Here is a 19,346-nt window from a genome sequence, read left to right on the forward strand (position 1 = left end):
GACTTGGTACAATCAACCTGCAACCTTTTGGTGTATGAACCGATGCTCAGCCAACTGAGCCACCAAGTCAGGACAGAAATGCAAGTAGTCATACTTAGGTACTTGTTAGCTTCAGAACTTGTCAAACCCTGTTCTTGTCACATTGTGACAAGAAAAAAATTTTTTTCAATGGTCAGTGCTTGCTCAGGACCTGTTACCGTTGCTAGAAATTGTGTGAGTCACAACACTGCCCCGCAAGAGAAAATGCTTCATTGTTTAGTACTCATCACTTTTACCATGTGTCATGAGTTCTGGAACAAATTAACGATGAGCACTGAGCTACCACTACAGCTTAATGATAGAATTGTATTCATGTAATTCATAACATTAGGGAATTAAATAAGAAACAGTATGATTTTTACTCAAGTTCCAAAGGCATACTTCAAAAAACCATATTTATTAATTACCACTATTTTATTTTAAATTATGGTATTGAATTTATTTTGAGGCTTCAAGTTACACTGATGGAGGCCACAAGTTTTGGTATTTCCCCTAGAGAAGTATGAGATAGGGAGGTTGAGAAAGGAGCCTGTGGCTTCCAATAAGGTCATGAAAAAGATAAACTGCCACATATTAGCAGCAGCAGTCAACATTTTTCCAAAACTTCCAGACCAATTAAAAAAAGTTCTAATCAACAAAATCAATATGAAAAAGAAATGAGTTTATATAAATATCAAAATCTAGCCAAGTCATCATAATTTGCAACTTTTGTACATATATCAGCCAAAGCCAGTTAGATAATACAAAAAAGAATTCATTCATACTAGGAACAAAAAGAAAATAATTGGGAAACCACTAAAAAGAAATGGTATACTTTACAAATGTAACTAGTTAACAGTAAGCACATGGGATTGTGACATTTAGGAGAGCTTTCATTTGCTACATTATTTTTTACCTTTTTTTAACCTACACATATCCAAGTATTACCTTCAAAGTTCTAGCCACAATTCTAAGTAGAGTAAATAAAATTTTAAATTTTCAAATATTATACATTCATTTCAAATACGGGATATATTTTATCATTTTATTTGGGGACTTAAACACAAAAGAACATTGTATCATTTAAGTTCAGGTGTGATGGAGGGCTGGCAACATGGTAGTGGTCTTCATAGCTCTTTATCCTCACAGCTGACTCACATGGACTTTAGGGCTCACCAGTGTGCATGGTTCCATGTGCTCTGGGTATAAATACAAAGAAGGAAAGTGACTGCAGACCCACAATTAACATAGAAATATCACCAATCTCATTCACTGTTTATAGAACATTCAGCAGAGATATAGATGAAAATATGAGCTGGCTACCAAAATTAAGGGGAGAAATCATTTTAAATAATGAAAATATCTGCACAGGGCAGCCTACAAGTAGATCTGTTATGAAAACATACAGATCCACATCCTAGGTAAAGCCTCTCTATAACTTGATTTTGGCCAGAAACATTCCCCTGTATAAAAACAAAACTGTGTGCATAGTATGTACTAAGTACCAGGTTTATCTAGTCTTTTATATTTGAATGCCTCTTCCAGATTCCTGGGCTGGTAATGGAGGGGACTAAGAGTAGGGAAAGGCCACTGACCACCAGGCAGTGAAAAGATTCACTCTGTGCCTCTCCAACTCCTACCATTCATAGTTCATCAAACAGAAACTGCACTCCACTTAGCTAACCAACTGTTCGTGTGACTTTTCTGTCAATAGGAATCTGGGGGAAACTACAAAGTTTCTTTCCTAGCCCCAATTTCTATTTCCCGTTCCAAAGCGGTGATACTGGTACTCTCACAGACAGGCAAGAGCCAGGCAAGCCACCACTGTTGGAAATAGGCTGGTTCATTGTGTCCTTCCTTTTTCTTTCCAAATAGCCCAGCAATTGTCACTAAGCATTACATACACTGAAAACTTTTATAAACCACCATCTCTACCTGCCCATGTGATTTAGAAACACATATTCCAGGAATTCAGCTCCCTGGCTTACACAACGCACACTACCAGAAATAAAACAAAATGCACAGGGACCTACTTTCTCGCAATAGCCAAGTATAACCCTCTTATTGTTTAAAAGATTCAAATTTATAGTAATAAATATTTACTTTCATTCAAAATACACACACACATTGCAGTAACTATAGGAATGTTATAATTATAGATGCAGATTACAAAAAAGAGGAGGAATCCTATACAATAGAAAAACAAACCATTCTCAGCCAAGTATTCCTGGTTATATTAAAGAATGTCTATAACCTTTAAAACCAAAGAGGGATAGGACAAGGCAGGGTGGAGAAGGAAGTGTAGAAGTTTGTCTGGAGGGATTCAGCCTCGTACCACAGGGAAGCTTGGCAGGGCTTCAGTATGAGGTTACCATAGAATGTGCTCCAGAACGCCTTGTCTAATCAGCTGTTCACATTTCCACCGAGGTAGAAAGTGCTGAGTGGAACAGATGGTAGAGAGAAAAAGAAAGATTGGAAAATAATTTTAAATTACATTTTACATCATTAAAAAGCAGCAACTGGTTATACATTTTTCAAATTTCAATAGTTATACAGTTAAAAGCTAAACTTAAGTATATTTGCTGTTTTCATCAACTGAAACTGATGATAGGTAGAAGTGTATTGATTTCTTATTTTAATAAACAAATTCATAGTTTAAGTTAAATTTAAAGACTTATGAATTCTAGTAGGTATTTTCCTTAGTATTTGCATTTGAATTTTTGCACAGAAAATCCAGGTAGGTGAGTTTTAGGCACCAAATAGATGACAAGTTGTATAACAAGTCATTAGGAAGACCAACAAAGGAATGCTCCATTAGACCATTTATTCTAATTATGGTGGCAACTTTTCTCTTGTACTTTTCAAGTTTCAAAAGTACTTGTAACCTATGAAGTAAGTACTATTTACACACTATGTTGTTAAGACACCTACACCTAGATAATGGTATCACTTGTCCTTCATGCCCTGAGAGGATACTCTGTCACTGTGAAGTGAAAAGGAGCCTCCTTGTCTGATTGCCTCTCTACACACAAGGGCTTAAAACAGAAGTGAACATGTCCTAAACTTTGGAATGAGGAAGTACAGGAAGCAAGGGAGGAAGAGCTTCCAAGCTCATGGATGACCAAAGTAATCTCAAAGAAAAAAAAGATATACTTGGGTAAAAACAAAAAACAGTACATTATACAATACAGAGCAAATAGCCTTAGAAAATACTTGCAATAGAAAAGATTACCAAAAATATTCAAAGAAGCAAAACGTAACTTTAATAGCACTGTACACCCACAAGTCCCTCATAATAAACTCAAAGGCCTTATGTAATTCCTGTGGCCAAATACAGTCCTCCAAATTAGTCATGAAAACACATGGGCTGCCCTCGCTGGCGTGGCTCAGTGCACTGAGCTCGGGCTGCGAACCAGGCATCGCAAGTTCGATTCCCAGTCAGGGCACATGCCTGCGTTGCAGGCCATGGCCCTCAGCAACCACACATTGATATCTCTCCCTCTCCCTCCCTCCCTCCTTCCCTCCCTCTCCCTCTCTCTCTCCCCCTTCCCTTCCCTCTCTAAAAAAAAAAAAACACACACATGGGCCAAGGACTATTATTTAACATGTTAAAAAGACTTTAGAAGGTATAATATAAAAAAGGGGTCCACCACAACATACCACCAACACCCCCAAAGAAAAAAGGCGGGGACATGTTACTTATTTAACAGTTATTCTGATTTTTTCTAAAAAAAGGGGTTTCCTAGCCCTGGCTGGCGAAGCTCAGTGGATTGAGCGCGGGCTGGGAACCAAAGTGTCCCAGGTTCGATTCCCAGCCAGGGTACACGCCTGGGTTGCAGGCCATAACCCCCAGCAACTGCACATTGATGTTTCTCTCTCTTTCTCTTTCCCTCTCTCTCTCTCCCCCTCCCTCCCTCCCTTCCCTCTCTAAAAATAAATAAATAAAATCTTTAAAAAAAGGGGTTTCCTGATTTCTAGACAAACAGAAACATGTTTGCCATATTGATAGGCATAAGTGAATGTATGGTAAAAAGAAATGTCTCCCTGTTTTATAGTATATGGACAGATTCCATAGAAAACTGATTTTAGATGTGATGAGACACTTTTAGAAACACTTTAATATCAACTATAGTAGACTATGTGTTTTTAAAATTTTCCCATTTTTATAAAGGGTAGGATGATAGTAACAAAAAGCATTGCCATGAGAACCAATGTCACCCCAATAAATTTAATAAAAAATAAAGTAAAATAATTATTTTGCCAGAAACAGCATTACCACGAGAAAGGTTTCTGCATGGTCCACACAGAAAACAACCGTCTAACACAAAAGCAGATGGAAGAAGGGCTCAGCTGGGTTCCCACTTACCTAAGCTCTACCTAGGTATTCCCTGCCACTGAGGAATAACCATCATCTGGGCACACTGGGTGGGAAGATCAGCCATAAAGTTTAAGAAAAAATTTCAACCACAGGATGGTGTTTAGGAAAAAATGACATTTTCTCATATCTTGCTTTATAAGGATAGCTTTATTCTTGTGAACCAAAGCTTCACAATGGGTCCTCCAGAAATATAGATTTTTAGGAGACCATTAATTTCAGTATTAATATTAATTCATTAGTATTATTCAATTCATCAGTATCCTACTTCTCTAAGAGGACACTGGGAGGGAAATTCTGCCTTAACAGAAAAAGATTTTAGGGTGCCCTGAAAATCTGTCTTTAAAATATTTAACCTTTGTTTTATGAAACTACCAGAGCTCTAAAGGTACTCATAAACTAAGAGATCAAGGCACCCTCTCTTAAGAAAATAAGTCTAAGAACCAAGTAACCTGAAGCATTCTTTTGTTCTCTTCCATAAACAAAGACATAGGATCATTAGACACTAACCAACAAGATGGGAGGCAAAGAAAGAGTGGTTCTCATTAGGTCATTTTTCCTCCTGCATTAATGTGACTACATAAAATTGAAATAGGATGAACATTAATTTAGCTAATGTAAAATTAATTTGAACTTGAAACTTTCGAAGCAAAGAATAAATATATTGAGATTCTTAGTAAGAAAAAATTTGGTTTCCCCTGGCTGGCGTAGCTCAGTGGATTGAGCGTGGGCTGTGAACCAAAGTGTCACAGGTTCGATTCCCAGTCAGGGCACATGCCTGGGTTGCAGGCCACGGCCCCCAGCAACTGCACATGGATGTTTCTCTCTCTCTCTCTCTTTCTCCCTCCCTTCCCTCTCTAAGAAATAAGTAAATAAAATCTTAAAAAAAAAAGAAAAAAAATTTGGTTTAAGTTAACAACTTCATAGTTTTAGTATTTCCCTAGTAAATTCTGTTAATATATTACTCAGAAATTTTTGATCTGTATCACTATTTGTTTGCTAAAGAATTATGATTTAGCCCTGGCTGGGGTGACTCAGTGGATTGTGCACCAGGCTGAGAACCAAAGGGCCTCTGGTTCGATTTCCAGTCAGGGCACATGCCTAGGTTGCAGGTCAAGCCCCCAGTAGGGCATGTGAGAGAGGCAACCACACACTGATATTTCTCTCCTTCTCTTCTCCCTCCCTTCCTCTCTCTAAAAATAAATAAATAAAGTATTTTTATTTTTATTTATTTTTTTTAATAAATAAAATATTTTTAAAAAGATAGAGAAATATCTATCTCTCCATGGGAAAAAAAAGAACTAGGATTTATACGGTGAAATACAAGCTAAACATGAATGCTTATCACCTTTTTAATCACAATTCAAAGAAAAGAGTTAAATCTAACATTTTCATAGTGCTAGAATAAGGTCCAGTGATACTTTCCTTGGAAAATGCTTAGTATTAAATACAAGCAACATTCTATTAAATTAATTAATCTTTCCTTAACTACACGTATATGTAACATTTGCCTAACCATGTCTTTATATTTATAAAAAGTAGTATTACACTAAACATAATGCCTAGATATAAATGAGCATCACAAGGTGATGTTTACTTTGCTACTAATTTCAAAGTTTCCACCATGCAACACTCTTAAAAGATTTCAAAAATCTTAAGACAATAAATACCTGGCTATTTTTTTTTAATAGCACTGGTGTACCATCATCAACTTCAAATTCTCCAAAGTCTTTTAGACATCGTACCTGAAAAGAAAAAATGGAACGGGAGTAGGGGGGAGAAAACTGTACTTGAACAATGATTGAAATTAAAAAAAAAGAAAAAAAAGAAAAAATGATGTTTTATCTAAATTATTTCTTAATATGTAGTGACCACAAAGCATATAAAGATTATACAATATAAATACCCACACAGTAAAAGTATTAAGCTTTCTGTTGGTTTGTTCCTTCCCTGCGTACTTAGTCCTAGTACTCCTACTATTGTATTCTAGTGGTTCCAATTGTCCTGTTCTGATGGGGAGGAAGAATAGCAAAATATCCAAATGTATGTGTGTGCTAACAGCAAGGAAACCCAGGGAGATGCTGAAGGGAAACATGATTGCATTCCTTCCCCTCTGCAAATACTGAAGTATTAAGCAGTGAAACAATCTATTTACAAAGAAAAGGGATCAATTCCAACCTGCCTCTTATAGGTCCCTCCCATGATTATCAATTTCTAAGAATAGAACATAGGTAAGTTTACAAAACTTCTGTTTTAAAAAGATTTTTCCAATCTCGGGAACAAATTTAAAGGACACATGGACAAAAACTAGGGGGAGGGTGGTAATGGGAGGGAAGTGGGGAGGGTTGGAAGGGGGGGCTGAATTGGGAGTAAAAGGGAGAAAACTGTACTTGAACAATGATTAAAAAAAAAGAAAAAAACAGCATTTGCAAAAGCAACAACAACAACAAAAAAGATTTTTCCAATCTCCTTTGATATGCACACTCTTTTCCCAAAATCCTTACAACTAAATCAAGAAAGAGCAGAAGCAGATTCACGTTATAAGAATCAGGAGAGGTTTTTAGTTGGAAGGTGGGAGGCATAAGACTGCCTTTTCATAACCACTTCTACAACTGCAGGGGACAAATGTCCCTGGAGAGGTTATAGACATGGCCACAATTCCAACTGCTACCAGAGGAAACCAGGACATTTTTTCATCTTCTATGAGAAGTCAGGACTGGAGTTTATTCTCCTTAGCGCCAGGATTGGTATTAGTAAACCCAACTCGAGTAAGTTCCAGGCATCTACTTTTCCTATGTAATTTCAGCATGTCCTGTAATTCCTCTAGAATCCTACCATGACTCAACCAAGTATTTTAACTTAATTTGAGGAATGCTATTTTAGAAAATTCTCTACCATCACTAACACCTTTCTACTTCTTTAAATATATTACGGAAAATCATGAATATACTCAAAAGTAAAAAGGAATATTAGGGAACTCAAAGTCCTATCAACTAGCATCAATTGTCAGCATCAGGCCTACCTTGTTCCCTCACCAACTTCTAGATTTTTAAGCAAATCCTAGACATAATTTCATTTTATCTATAAATAGTATCTACTTCTACAAAATGAGATTCTTCTAAAAAATATAATCTCAATACCATTACTACATGTTATTAATTAGGAATTTTTAAATCATGAAATGTCCAGTTATATGATGGTGGTATAGGTAAACATGGCTCACCTCCTTGCACAACCACATCAAAATTATAAGTAAACTAAATAAAAACCATCATTCAAGGGACTGTCAGAAATTGAGCTGAATGAAAGTCCTACAACTATGGAATTATAGAAGAAACCATGTTGAGTCTGCTATGAGAGGCAGAGACACAGAATGGACTGGTCCAACAGCCACATGTGGCAGATAGAAATTAGGCGGGGTCTCTTAGGAGCAAAGGGCCCCTGGCCCACACCAGGTCCCCCAACCAATGTTTCCAGCACCAGGAAGATAAGACTCTATAACTTCCAGCTATAAAAACCAGCAGGGGCCCTGGCTGGCATAGCTCAGCAGATTGAGCTCGGGCTGTGAACCAAAGTGTTGCAGGTTCGATCCCAGCTAGGGTACATGTCTGGGTTGCAGGCCATAACCCCCAGCAACTGCACATTGATGTTTCTCTCTCCCCCTCTCTCTCTCCCTCCCTTCCCTCTCTAAAATAAATAAATAAATAAAATCTAAAACAAAAACAAAAGCAAAAAACCCCAGCAGGGATTGAGGTTGTGGAAGACAGAAACTGATGGACTCCCTGGCAGTTCCTCTTGAAGAGCCATTGCACAGATTTACCTGGACTCACCCCCTCTGAACACCAGTGTAGGGGCAGCAGATTGAAAGTCATCAGAAATATGCAGGGAGGAACTGAACTATCTGGCATCAAGGCAAGAGCTGGGGGACAGGTTTCTCCCAGAGAAAAGTGATGTCAGAGGCCATTAGTCCTTTTCTGAACCCCCTCCCCACCACAGAGCTGTCAGGAGAGCAACATATGTGAGACACCATCAATTTAGCTCACACTGTTTGCTCCACCCTGGTGATTCCCTGAAGCCCTGCTCCATCCAACTTTCAGGCTCACCCAAGATGTTTCCAGTGGCTTTTTCATATGAATGGCTTTTCTCAGCCAATGTTTCAGTTTTTTCTAAATTCTCTCAAACAAACAACATCTGGCTTCAGCAAGCCAGTACCTCTCACTAAGTTGCCCTAGGCCCGGCACTAGTAGCAGCCAGCCTAGCACCTCAAAGCCCAGCACAAGTAGCAACCATCTGGAGATCACTCTGTAGCTTTGTAGCTGTGTTCTGTGTGGACAGAACACAGGCAGTGCCTGACCTTCCATGTGCCAACAGCAGTCAAGGCTCAACTACAACCAGAGGGCATACATAGCCCACACAGTTGGGTGTAGCTTGAGTACCCAGCTTGGGTAATAGAGGAGGCTGTGCCACTGGACCCTACAGGATACCTGCTATAGTAAGCCATTCTATCAAGCCTGGGAAACATAATAGCTCTATTTAATAAAAAGAAACACAAAGAAGCTGCCAAAATGAGGAGACAAAGAAACATGGTCCAAATGTAAGAGCAGAGCAAAACTCCAGAAAAGGAACTGAACAAAATGGAGAAAAGCAATCTATCAAATGTAGAGTTAAAAACACTGGGTATGCCTCTGGCTGGCGTAGCTTAGTGGATTGAGCGTGGGCTTCAAACCAAAGCATCACAGGTTCGATTTCCAGCCAGGGCACATGCCTGGGTTGTAGGCCATGGCCCCCAGCAAACGCACACTGATGTTTCTCCCTCTCTCTCTCTCTCCCCCTCCCTTCCCTCTCTAAAAATAAGTAAATAAATCTTAAAAAAAAACCACTGGTTATAAAGATGCTCAAGGAACTCTGTGAGGGTGTAAACAGTGTAAAAAAGGATTTTTTTCTGCCTTTGTTTCCAGTCAGAAACAAAGGATACACTAACTGAAATAAAGAACAATTTGCAGGGAATCAAGAGGATAGTCTAAGAGCCTCTGAGACAACTTCAAGCATGCTAACATCTTAGGGGTGCCAGAAGAAGAGAAAGAACAACAAACTGGAAATCTTTTTGAAAAAATAATGAAAGAAAATCTCCCTAACTAGGGACAAGGAAATAGACATACAAGTCCAAGAAGCACAGAGAGTACCAAACAAAATGGAACCCAAATAGGCCCACTGCAAGACACATCATAATTAAAATGCCAAATAGGAAAAAGGAATCTTAAAAGCAGCAAGAGCAAAGCAGTTAGTTATGTACAAGGAGGCCCCCATAATACTGTCAGATGATTCTCAAAAGAAACCTTGCAGGCTAGAAGGGATTGGCAAGAAATCATCAAAGTGATAAAAAGCAAGGACCTACAACCAGGATTACTGTATCCAATAGTGGAATTGCCAGGTCAAAAGGCAGCTCCATTTTTAGTTTTCTGAGAAAATTCCATACGGTTTTCCACAGTGGCTGTACCAGTCTGCAGTCCCACCAACAGTGCACCAGGGTTCCTTTTTCTCCACATCCTCTCCAATACTTGTTTGTTGCTTTGTTTATGATGGCCATTCTGACCGGTGTGAGGTGGTATCTCAATGTGGTTTTAATTTGCATCTCTCTGACAGCTAGCAATATTGAGCATCTTTTCATGTGTCTCTGGATCCTCTTTATGGCCTCCTTGGAGAAATGTCTGTTCAAGTCCTTTGCCCATATTTTAATTGGGTTGCTTATCTTTTCAGAGTAGAGTCATATGAGTTCTTTATATATTTTGAAGATCAAACCTTTGTCTGAGGTGTCATTGGCAAATAGGTTTTCCCATACAGTTGGTTCTCTTTTTATTTTAATACTGTTTTCATTAGCCATGCAGAAGCTTTTTATTTTGATGAGATCCCATTTGTATCTTTTTTCCTTTATGCCCCTTGCTCTAGGGGACATATCAGTGAAAAGACTGCTACATGAAATATCTGAGATTTTCCTGACTATGTTCTCCTCTAGGACTTTAAAGGTATCATGACTTATATTTAAATCTTTTATCCACCTTGAATTTATTTTTGTGTATGGCGTAAGTTGGTGCTCGAGTTTCATTTTTTTTGCATGTAGCTGTCCAGATCTCCCAACACCATTTGTTGAAGAGGCTATTTTTACTCGATTTTATGTTGCTGTTCCCTTTGTCGATTATTAATTGACCATAGAGACTTGGGTTTATTTATGGGCTCTCTGTTCTGTTCCATTGGTCTATGTGCCTGTTTTTATGCCAGTACCAGGCTGTTTTCTTTTTTTATTACAGTGGCCTTGAAATAGTTTGATAACAGGTATTGTGATCCCTCCTACTTTGCTCTTCAAAGTATGTGTTTTAAAGTTATTTAAAATACTTCCAATTTGACTAATCCACCAATTTAAAACATAGGTTCATTTGTTTTATTGTGCTTTCAAAATTTGTGGGTTTTCCACATTGAGTTAATATATAAAATGTTTACATGGTTTCAAATTCAAAACTATTAAAACAGGTCTATTCAGAAAATTTAAGCTTTTCTATCCCATTTCCATCATCCCCTGGTATGTTACATTGTTTGGTTTTGGTTTATTTTTCCCTTTCCTTTTTAATATAAGCTAATATATATTCATATACACCACAGACAAAAGGTGGAACAATCTATGCATTAAGGAAAAATCCACTTTAAGAAGTACACTTACTTCAATATATAGGCTTTTGGGAGGTTTCATATCCTGTGTAATATCCAAACCTTCATCTCCTCCCAATGATCTCATATAAGTAGCAAGGGACTTTTTATAATGATTGAACCATTCAATCTGCAAACATAAAGATGGTCATTTGACAAAGTTTTAAGAAAACAAACTTACAGAAATTGTGTACTTATCCTTTGTAAAACAGCACATATTCCCATATGGACCATTGTTATGACCATTTATTCATTTAAACTATAGGCATAGTTCATTTTATTGCACTTTACAAACGTTGTGATTTTATAAGTTAAAGGTTTGTGGCAACCCTGTGTGGAAAAAGTCTATCAGCACCATTTTCCCAAAAGCATTTTCTGTGTCACAGTTTGGTAATTCTCACAGTATTTTAAACTTTTTCAATATTATTATGTTCATTATAATAGTCTGTGATGAGTGATCTTTGTTATTACTACTGTAATTGTTTTGGGGTGCCATGAACTATGCCCATAAAAGGATGGCAAACTTAACTGATCAATGTGTGTGTGTTCTGACTGCTCCACCAATCTGCTGTTCCTGTCTCCCTCCCTCTCTTTAGGCCTCCTTATTTCCTAAGACACAACAATATTGAAATTAGGCCAATTAATAACCCTACAATGGCCTCTAAATGTTCAAGTGAGTGTTCATCTTTCACTTTAAATCAGAAAATAAAAAAATTATTAAGCTCATTAAGGAAGGCATATCACAGGCTGAAATAGGCCCTGGCTGGCGTGGCTCAGTGGATTGAGTGCTGAAACCAGAGGGCTGCCAGTTCGATTCCCAGTCAGGTCACCAGCAGGGGACATGCAAGAGACAACCACACATTGATGTCTCTTTCCCTCTCTTTCTCCCTCCTTTCCCCTCTACCCTAAAATAAATAAATAAATAAATAAATAATCAATCTTAGGGGAAAAAAAGCTGAAATAGGATGAAAGCTAGGTGCCTTGTACCAGTTAGCTAAATTGTGAATGCAAAGAAAAAATTCTTACAAGCAATTAAAAGTGCTACTCCAATGAACAGTGAATCATAACAAAGTGAAACAGCCTAATTATTGACATGGAGAAAGTTTTAGAGGTCTGGAGAGAAAATCAACCAGCCACAACATTCCCTTAAGCCAAAGCATATCCAGAATAATTCCATAACTCTCTTCAATTCTGTGAAGGCTGACAGAGGTAAGGAAGCTACAGAAGAAAAGTTTGAAGCTAAGAGAACTTGTTAATTTGTTAGGTTTGAAGGAAGTTGTCTCTATAACATAAAAGTGCAAGGTGAAGCAACAAGTGCTCATGTAGCAACTGCAGCAAGTTGTCCAGGTCTAGCTAAGAGAATTAATGAAGGTGGCTATACTAAGCAGATTTTCAATGTGGGTGAAACAGCCTTGTATGGGAAAACGATGCTATCTAGGACTTTAATAGGTAGAGAGAAGTCAATGCCTGGCTTTTAAGCTTCAAAGGACAGCTTCACTCTTTTTAGGGGCTAAAGCTGCTGGTGACTGAGTTGAAGACAGTACTCATTTACCATTCCAAAAACCCTAGGGCCCTTAAGAATTATGCTAAATCTACTCTGCCCATGCTCTATAAATGGAACAACAAAGCCTGGATGACAACACATTTGTTTAAAACATGGCTTATTGATAAGCCCATTATTGAGACATATTACTCAGAAAAAAAAGGACTGCTTTCAAAATATTGCTGCTTATTGACAATGACAATGTATACATTCATGCAAGGGTTTTGATACAAGTATACAAGTTTGGTGTCCTTTTCATGCCTATTAACACAGCATCAATTCTGTAGCCCATGGATCAAAAGCTCTCATATATAATGTGCACCCACGTATTTGGTCCAAACTTTCAGGAAAATACCTTTCATATTAGTGTTTTAATTCAATTATTTATTTATATTTAGAAACAAAACCAATTATTGTATTCCAAGGTATTATTTTGCATACTGATATTGGTATTGCTTTCTAGAGTTGCACTTTTAATGAATAAGCGTAAGTAAAAGAATTAAAACATTTATATAGCCCTGGCTGGTGTGGCTCAGTGGATTGAGCGCTGGCCTACAAACCAAACGGTCACTTGTGTGTTTCCCGATCAGGGCACATGCCTGGCTTGTGGGCCAGGTCCCCAGTAAGGGACATGTGAGAGGCAATCACACATTGATGTTTCTCTCCCTCTCTTTCTCCCTTCCCCCTCTCTAAAAATAAATGATAAAATTTAAAAAATTTATATATACACAGAATTAGTACTACCCATGTATAATGCACATCCTTATTTTTCCCTCAAAAATTTGGGAAAAAAGTATGCATTATACATGGCAAAATATGGTAATTTTGTAAGGCTATAGCTGCCATAGATAGTGATTACTCTGATGGATTTGGGCAAAGAAAATTGAAAACCAGTAAGATGGCAACAGAATAGGAGAATATATTGCACACCTCCTCCCAGAACCAAATTGGAAATAAAACTAAAGAGAGGTCTAGACAACTGAAATAAACCAAAGACTACCTAAAAGGGAGGATTTTAACCAAGGATGGGGGAAAAAAAAACCCTAACCAGTAGGAAGGTTGAGGTCATTCAAAGGGCCTGCCCCTAGGGCAGTGGGCTGAGGTGCTGGTGCAGCTGTGAGAGCTTCCCCTTGAAAGGAGAGGGTTGGGGAACACAGACCAGGGTCCCAAACGGAGCACCAGTGCTGGAGTAAGCAGATCATGTAGCACCCCACAGTGAAGGGCCACAAGGTTTACCTCTGTCAAGCAGCTGGTGAGGGACCAGAACAGCTGAAAGCAAAGCCACTATTTTTTTTGTCTTTCTTAATTTTTAAAGGGGCCAAAGCATAGGTCTTGTGTTTGCAACCACTCACCTTGGACCCAGCGAAGAGAGGCAGCAGGGACTAGTCTCACAAGTAGAGTGTGGAACGTACAGGGGAGCGATGTGGGGGAGCGACTATAGGGTTTTCTGTGCCAGGATATACCTGGATTCTGCAGCAGCCATCTTGCTTGAGAAGAACGAGCTCCTCCTAGGGTGATAGCCTTGTGAGATGTTGCTCACCCCACCCTCCCTCTTCAATCCTGCTCCCTCCACCCTGAAACTTTTTTTCCCTATTATGTAGTTTAGTTTTTTGCTTTGTTTTATGTGGGTTTTCTTTCCTTTTACTTATTGTCTCCCATCCTGCATCTTAACCCATGTTGAGGAGATTGCAGCACACAGAGTCTGGGGATATTAGAGACAGGCTGTGGGGTGCATCCATATAATATACTCTCCCAGGAAACAGACTGGTACTTCCCCTTCATGGGAGAGCATTAGAAATACCCTTCTGGATTCTGACAGAGCCAAAATATGGACTCTGGAGATCCCACCCTACTGCATACAGGGAAATAATTCTGAACAGACTCAAACCACTGGCTCAGCGGATGGGTGAAACACATCTTCCCTGAAGTCTGAAAGGTATCTACCATGGGAAACCTAGGAGTCCCATCCACTGATCCCACCAGAAGCTCTCTCAAAAACAGTTAGGTCTATGACTAGTCTAAAACGGACAGCAGATGGGCAGGCAGAGGCAGACAGATACAGATTTGCTGGTGACTTTGGTTGTTTGCTGATATACCCATGTACCTAATGCTGTTAAAGCCCAGGTGTGCAGTACAGATTGACCCATCTTGGGCAGAGCCAACCCTGGAGGAATCAATCATAAACTCTGGATTCCTGGTAGCTCTGGAAAGGCTGACTAGGGCTAGGCATGGACAGCATTTGACCCAGGCTACAGCAGAGCCATATCCAAAAAGAGAATCCAGCAGGCAAGCACCAAACTCTGCTGAGACAAATTCCACTTTGTTCTTTTTCATTATGTTTTCCTTTCATAGACTTTTCATTAGTTTTTCTATTTTTTCCTTTCTTATTTTTATTGTTTTATTTTTCTGCCATTATCTCTTACTTTACTCTTACTAGTGATTACCCCAATGTTCCCTTCTTTCCTTTTCTTATTTCTGTTATTCTTCCTCTTTCATTGTCCCTTTTTTTCTTCTTTCAACTCATTGTTCATATTAGTTTTCCACCCTTTCCTCCTCCCATAATTACTTCTCTGTCCATTGGTGTTGACTTAGTCTTTTCCTTTTATTTCTCCCATTTCCTAATATTCCATTTATATTTCCACCTATACTATTCTCTGATGTTTTGTCATCGAAACTGCTGCTGTTGTTTGGGGGGGATTGCTTATTTTGGTTTAATTTTTTGTATTGTTTTGATTTGTACTGCCAGCACTTGTACCACAGTGTATAAGATATGACGTGGGTTGAGCCTCTCAGTCAAGACAGCCAGAAGGAAGAACTCACCAATGAACAAGCAAGCCAGTAACAATCAAGACCCAAATACAACAGGATAGCCTATACAACCCATACAAAGGGCATTCCCTGACCCTCTAGCTCAGGAGATCAAGGTGTTGGCACCACTGGGTAACACAGGCCTCCTACCACATAAGTCTGCCCCACTAGATGGGGATTCAAAGCAGATCTATTCATAACATAGAAATAAATAAAAAGAGGTAGCTAAAAGGAGGAGACAAAGAAAGGACCTTCTAGATGAAAGAAAAGGAGAAATCCCCAATAAAAGAGCCGAATGAAATTGAGGCAAGCAAATTATCAGACATTGAGTTCCAAGTAATGGTTATAAGAACGTTCAAGGAACTTAGTGAAAACTATATCAGCATGGAAAAGGACATAGAAACATCAGTGATTTAGAAAACAAGGTAGATAAAAACACCCAGTAAGAGCAACAAGATGAAAAAAAAAATTAAAAAGAAGATTTTAAAGGAGCTTTGAAACAACAAGAAATGTAATAATATTTGCATTGTAAGGATACCAGAAGAAGAAAAGGAGCAAGGGATAGAAAACTTCGCTAACTTGGTGAAGGAAAAAGTACACAAGTTCAGGAAGCATGGAGTCCCAAACAAGTGAATCCAAAGAGGTCTACACTAAGACACATCAAAATTAAAATGGTAAAGTATAAAAACAAAGAAAGAATCTTAAAGGCAGCAAAGAGAAACAATCAGTTACCTACAAGGGAGGTCTGATAGGGCTGTGAGGTTATTTCTCAGTAGACAATACAGGCCAGAAGGAATTAGCATGAAATATTCCAAAGTAATGAAAAGCAAGCACCTGCAACCAAGACTACTCTATCCAGCAAGTCTCTCATTTAAAATGGAAGTCAAAATAAAGAGCTTCCCAGAGAAGAAAAAGAGGTCTGAAGGAGTACATTTCCATCTAATCAGCAGTACAAGGGATGCTAAAGGGACTGCTTTAAGGAGAAGAAATAGAGAGAGAGGAACACAGATCAAAGGGAAAAAATGACAGTAAATATCTCTATCAATAATAATGTTAAATGAAAATGGATTAAATGCCCCAATCAAAAGACAAAGGGTAGCTGGATGGATGAGAAAACAAGACCTGAGTATATGCTGTCTACAAGATGCCCATCTCAGAACAAAAGATTTACACAGGCTGAAAATGAAGGAATGGAAAATATTATTACATGCTAATGAATATGGGGAAAAAAGCTGAGGTAGCAATACTTCTCAGCAAGATAGACTTCTAACAAATAGACTTCAAAACAAAGGCCATAATAAGAGACAAAAAAGGGCATATATAATATTTAAGGGAATCCAACAAGAGAATATAACCCTTGTAAACATATATGCACTCAATATAGGAGCATCTGGATATATAAAGAAAACCTTGAAGGGCTTTAAAAGAAGATCAACAGCAATGCAGTCATAGTAAGGGATTTTAACGCACCATTCTCAACAGTGAACACATCTTCCAGACAAAAAATCAACAAGGATATAGCAGCATTAAACAACACTCTAGATCAAAAGGATATAATCAATATCTATAGAACATTTCACACTAAAGAAGCAAAATAATAAATTCTTCTCATATGCACATTGATTATTCTTAAGGTAAACCACATGCTAAGAAACAAAACTAGCCTTAACAAATTAAGAAAACTGAAATCATATCAATCATTTTCTCAGATCACAATGACCTAAAACTAGAAATCAACCTCAAGAAAAAAACCCCAAAACATTCAAATATACAGAGGATAAATAACAGAGTATTAAATAAAGTTGGGTTAACAATGACATCATGGAAGAAATCAAAAGTAACTGGAAACAAAAGAAAATGAACACACAACCACCCAAAATCTATGGTACACCATGAGCGCATTCCTGAGAGGGAAGTTCATAGCATTACCTAAAGAAGATAGACAAATGTAAAATAAACAACATAAACCTACATATAAAAGAACTACAAAAACAACAATAAACAAAGCAAAAAAAGCCAGAGAGTAGAAGGAAACAAATCAAGATCAGCCCAGAAATAAATGATACCGACTTAAAAAAAACAATTCAAAAGATAAAGAAATCTACAAGCTCGTTCTTTGAAAAAATAAGCAAAATCGACAAACCTTTAACCAGACTCATCAAGAAAATAGGAGAGGGCCCAAATTAAAAAAAAAAGTCAGATATGAAAGTGGAGGAGTAACAACTGATACCACAAACATACAATGGATTGTAAGAAATTACTACATACAGCTATATGCCAAGAAATTGGACAACCTGGGTGAAATAGATAAATTACTAGAAATATACAATCTTCCAAAACTGAATCAGGAAGAAGCAGAAAATCTGAACAGACCAACAGCTAGTGATATTGAAGCAGTAATCAAAAAACTCCCAGCATACAAAAGCCCTGGACCAGATGGCCTCAGAAGAATTTTACCAATTATTCAAAGAACTAAAACCTATCCTTCTGAAACCATTCCAAATAATTCAAGAATAGGGAATACTTCCAAACTGTTTTATAGGAAACCAGTATTATTCTAATTCCAAAACCAGGTAAAGACACAACAAAGAAAGAAAACTATAGGCCAATATCTCTGATGCACATAGATGCTAAAATCCTCAAAATAATAGCAAACTGGATCCAGCAATACATCAAAAAGATCATACTCCATGATCAAATGAATTTTATTCCTTGGATGTAAGGACGGTACAATAACCACAAATCAATAATTGTGATACACCAGTGGTCTCCAACCTTTTTGGCACCAAGGACCGCTTTCATGAAAGACAATTTTTCCATGGATGGGAAGGGGATGACAGGAGGTGGAGCTCAGGTGGTAATGTAAGCAAAGCTTCTCTAAGCTTGCTCACCAGCCACTCACCTCCTGTGGTGCAGCCCAGTTCCTAACAGGCCATGGACCAGTTCTGGTCATCAGCCCAGAGTTTGGAGACCCCTGTAATATATCACATAAACAAAATGAAACACAAAAATCACATGATCATATCAATACATGCAGGAAAATTATTTGACGAAATCCAGCACCCATTTATAATTAAAACACTCAGCAAAGTGAGAATAGAGGAAGCATACTTCAATGTAATAAAAGCCATATACAAAAAACCTACAGCCAAGATCATAATAGGAAACTAAAAGCATTTCCCTTAAGATAAGAAACAAAATTGGCATGTTTGCTATCACCACTTTTATTTAACATAGTACTCGAAGTCCTAGCCACAGCGATCAGATAAGAAGAACTACTCTGGCTGGTGTAGCTCAGTGGATTGAGCGTGGACCTGCAAATCAAAGGATTGCCAGTTGGATTCCCAGTTGGGGCACATGCCTGGGTTGTGGGCCAAGTCCCCAGTAGAGGGTGTGTGAGAGGCAACCACACATTGATGTTTCTCTCCCCTTGCTTCCCCTCTCCCTAAAAATAAATAAATCTTAAAAGAAAAAGAAGAAGAAATAATAGGCACCCAAATTGGAAAAGGGGAAGTAAATGGCTGTCATTCACAGGTGATGTTTTACTTAGAAAACCCTATAGGGTCCACCAAAAAACTACTCAACCTGATAAATGAATTCAGCAAAGTACTGGAATACAAACTGATGCCATTTTTCTACACCAATTATGAACTATCAGAAAGAGAAACTAAGAAAACAATCCCATTTAATATTGGGGGAACCAAAAAAAGTAAAGTACCTAGGAATAAATTTAACTAAGGAGGTAAAATACCTGTACTCTAAAAACTATGTAACACTGAAGAAACAAACTCAAGAAGATACAAATAAGTAGAAGCATACACCATGTTCATGGATTGGAAGAATGAACATCATTAAAATGTCTATGCTACCCAAAGCATCTATAGATTCAACGCAATTCCTATT

The 19,346-nt window shown here is 38.0% G+C and overlaps 1 protein-coding gene across 3 annotated transcripts in view; it reads right to left on the reverse strand.

Moving 5' to 3' along the window:
• Positions 1–518: 518 nt before the first annotated feature.
• GINS1 (GINS complex subunit 1) overlaps positions 519–19,346 on the reverse strand; it is a 35,607-nt gene continuing 16,779 nt past the window's right edge. Inside the window, exons 5-8 of one of the 3 annotated variants that reach the window (XM_036009421.1) lie at positions 18,346–18,417; positions 11,106–11,222; positions 6,064–6,138; positions 519–2,455 (exon numbers count right to left, since the gene is read on the reverse strand). In XM_036009421.1, coding sequence (XP_035865314.1) covers positions 2,387–2,455; positions 6,064–6,138; positions 11,106–11,222; positions 18,346–18,417 — 333 coding nt within the window. In that variant the 3' untranslated portion in view covers positions 519–2,386. The remainder of the gene's footprint in view (positions 2,456–6,063; positions 6,139–11,105; positions 11,223–18,345; positions 18,418–19,346) is intronic. The other 2 variants (XM_028524337.2, XM_036009422.1) reach the window with 2 other exon arrangements.

The sequence above is a fragment of the Phyllostomus discolor genome, chromosome 9 (assembly GCF_004126475.2).
Source record: "Phyllostomus discolor isolate MPI-MPIP mPhyDis1 chromosome 9, mPhyDis1.pri.v3, whole genome shotgun sequence".
Taxonomy (NCBI): Eukaryota; Metazoa; Chordata; class Mammalia; order Chiroptera; family Phyllostomidae; genus Phyllostomus; species Phyllostomus discolor.